Source organism: Charadrius vociferus, unplaced genomic scaffold (assembly GCF_000708025.1).
Source record: "Charadrius vociferus isolate BGI_N301 unplaced genomic scaffold, ASM70802v2 scaffold90, whole genome shotgun sequence".
NCBI lineage: Eukaryota > Metazoa > Chordata > Aves > Charadriiformes > Charadriidae > Charadrius > Charadrius vociferus.
The window spans coordinates 6,802,795-6,805,735 of record NW_009647222.1 but is presented as its reverse complement, the minus strand read 5'-3'; the positions used below and the strand labels follow the sequence as shown (position 1 = coordinate 6,805,735).

General features: G+C 35.6%; 1 protein-coding gene across 1 annotated transcript in view; it reads left to right on the top strand.

Moving 5' to 3' along the window:
• Nucleotides 1-507, top strand: part of ETNK1 (ethanolamine kinase 1) — a 16,081-nt gene extending 15,574 nt beyond the window's left edge. Inside the window, exon 7 of the mRNA XM_009879669.1 lies at nt 4-507. Coding sequence (XP_009877971.1) covers nt 4-76 — 73 coding nt within the window. The 3' untranslated portion in view covers nt 77-507. The remainder of the gene's footprint in view (nt 1-3) is intronic.
• The last annotated feature ends 2,434 nt before the right edge of the window (nt 508-2,941 follow it).

Here is a 2,941-nt window from a genome sequence, read left to right as displayed (position 1 = left end):
TAGGTATGCAATTGTTCGGTTTAACCAGTATTTCAAAATGAAGTTGGAGGTCATGACGTTAACTCTTCCTGAGTAACGATGAGAAAGAAACTTACCAAGTGGATAGACAACCCCGGAATCTTTTCTGAGAACAGATACTGGAAAAAAGCTAAACATTTGTTGAAGTTCTGTGATGCTCACTTGGTGGTTCTTGCTTTATAAATAATGCCTCTAAACAGTCCTTCAATGTTAAATTTAATATGAAGAGCATACGTACTGCTGTTGATATAAAATGGATTAGAAACTTGCTAAATCTATAAAAAGTTGTAGAAATGGCAATTTAATCCTTCTTTGTAATTTAACATATGTTGTATGTGAATTATTTATTATAAGTTTAACATGATTCCATTGCTGCTTTCATCAGTCTTTGTAAAAGTTGGGTGCAGACAGTGAAGTTGTTCCAAAGGATTTGTTTAACAACTTATTTTATTGAAGTTGCATTAATTTATATTAAAGAAAACATGGTCAGAAAATATTTTACATGTATACAAGCAAAATATGAGCAATAAGGCTCGTGAGATCACCAGTGTGCTGTAACTAGGGAAAAAGGTTAGGATTTTTTTTTTTTTTAAAGGAAAAAAGTAGCTTTCTATATGGTGGTACTTTTATTTTGTATAAGAGTCAACCAGCTTGCTGAAATGATGATAACGTTTTAATTTTTCCTTCTTGATGCGTTAACCTGTAGAAATGTGAAAGTCTTGTGGACACCAGATTCTTTGAGGACATGTACCATCATAGTATTGGATGGACAATGTACCATCTCTAACTTCTGTGGGAAAGCTGCTTGTTTATTAAGTGTACTTTTAAAGCAAAAGACCACTATTCCAAGTCTATGTTCCTTTTTGAATCTTGATTCTCAATTTGAACACTATTCTGGTCTCTGTATTTGATGTGCTTCAGCAGTATCTAGGAGACTGGACTATTGAACTGAAGATTAGTGAACAGAGATCCTGTTGCACTGGGGAGCAAGACACTTAGGTTTACAGTTTATGTATTGTTGACATCTTTCTGCTTTGACATCTTCTAACCTTGGATTCTAGTCTTAAATGCTTGGTCTTGTAGTTGCAGATTCTGGTATGTCTGTGTGTGTTTTGTGGTGTGTTTTCTTTTTTTTTTCCCCTGCGGCAGCAAATTACTTTTCAAAGTCTCCAGTTTGAAGGATAATATGGAAAAGTCTATGACTTGAACAGTGGGGCTTTGATCATCACACACATTTTCTTGTTTGTTAAGGCTATTATATTACAAAATGTGAATTGAAAAGAAAATGTTTACTTAACAAAACAATGTTTAAGTCTGAGTGGAAAAGAGGCTTTAAATCTGAAAAGGGGTAAGGGGGGCAGGAGGGGAAGAAACCCATAACAGAAAAATAAAATCCAAAAATGCAGTGTGGGGTTGGGCAGGCATGTACTCAACTCTGATTATACTCTGAAAAACTTTGCACTTTGGTCACATAAGTGCCCACATGTACAAAGTCTGTGTGTGTGCATATACACATGCAAACACAAACTTACCTGAAGAGTAAATATTATGGGGAGTCTGTTGTACAGACTCCAGTGAAGATATTTATTCAAAATTGCTTTATGGCACACTGTTGTGTGTGTATGTGTATGTGTACACACACACACATATACATATGTGCTTTACAGAAGCGTGGATTGATTCAGGACAAAGAAAATTGATGTGAATGAAAAACTTTCACCTTAGGAGACCATTTTGAATGGCATTCTGTTATTTTACAAAAGCAAGGTTTGGGATTTTTTTCCTCTTGTTTAATTTCTGAGTGTTTCCTTTTTTTTATTTCCTTCCGTCAATACCTTAAAATTCCTAATACAAATGGGAGAACTGGGATTTTTTTGTAACTTGAAATTAGGTAACCATTTTCATTTAGCATTTGTTAGCTGGAGGCTACTATACTGGACAAACTTTCTTGGTAGTTAAATAGAAACATAGCTAAAATAGGCATTTATATTTTCCTTTAGCGGTTTTCAAGGATGTTGCTAGAGCTCATGAAAGCACTGAAGACTTTAATTTTCCGTACTTTCTCCCTGTTGATTTTATTGACATATGTTGAATAATACCCTGCTGTCTTGATAGTCCCTTTAAGTTCAGCAAGATCTGCTTGGAAGTAAGATTTTTGATTAATATTTTCTTCAAGTAGTGGCTTTATTTCTGGCAGTGTTGCTTTGTATTTGTGAAATATTTGAAAACGGCTATGAAGTTCCACTTGGTCTTAGGAAATCCAATACTTGACAGATCCTGACTTTCCCAACAGTTGGCAAAACACATTCCCTTTTCAGGTACCAGTACTATTTAAGTTTGGAGTTAGTGTCATTTTTTTTCAGTAGTATTTTTGTCTGTATAGCTCAAGTAGCAATAACTGTAGGAGTGGAAGCTTGCTTCTGCAGAACCAAAGCTCTTCATGAGTGCAGCTCAATCTCATTCTTGTGGAGTGAAGCTCCGCTGAATCCCATAAAAGCACTTTGAAGTAGATAGTAAATACTGCAAGCTTTTCCTGAGCCACTTCGAAGAAGCACAAGGATTATCACAGGTTACAGTGGTTGAGTTTTAAGTACTGGTAGAGGCTTTCGTTTTGCATGTCGAAATCTATTTTACACACTTAAATGCTGCTTTGCATCAGCTTTCTTTCAAGACAAGTGCAGATTAAAACAATTCCTGGTAAGTTCTGAGGAAATACTGTGAAACACTTTCTGAAATGAAATGCCAGTTACCTTGAGCCTTGTTCCACATCCATTTGAGCCAGTAGCACGCGGATATTCTCACTTGCGAAGGAGTATCCACAGATGTGTTAAGTTTGAAGCAGTAGTTTGCAATAGTATTGCAGATTATAAAGCAGCTTGAAACTGTGAATACAGGACATTCTGAATGTAAATTAGGTACTAGA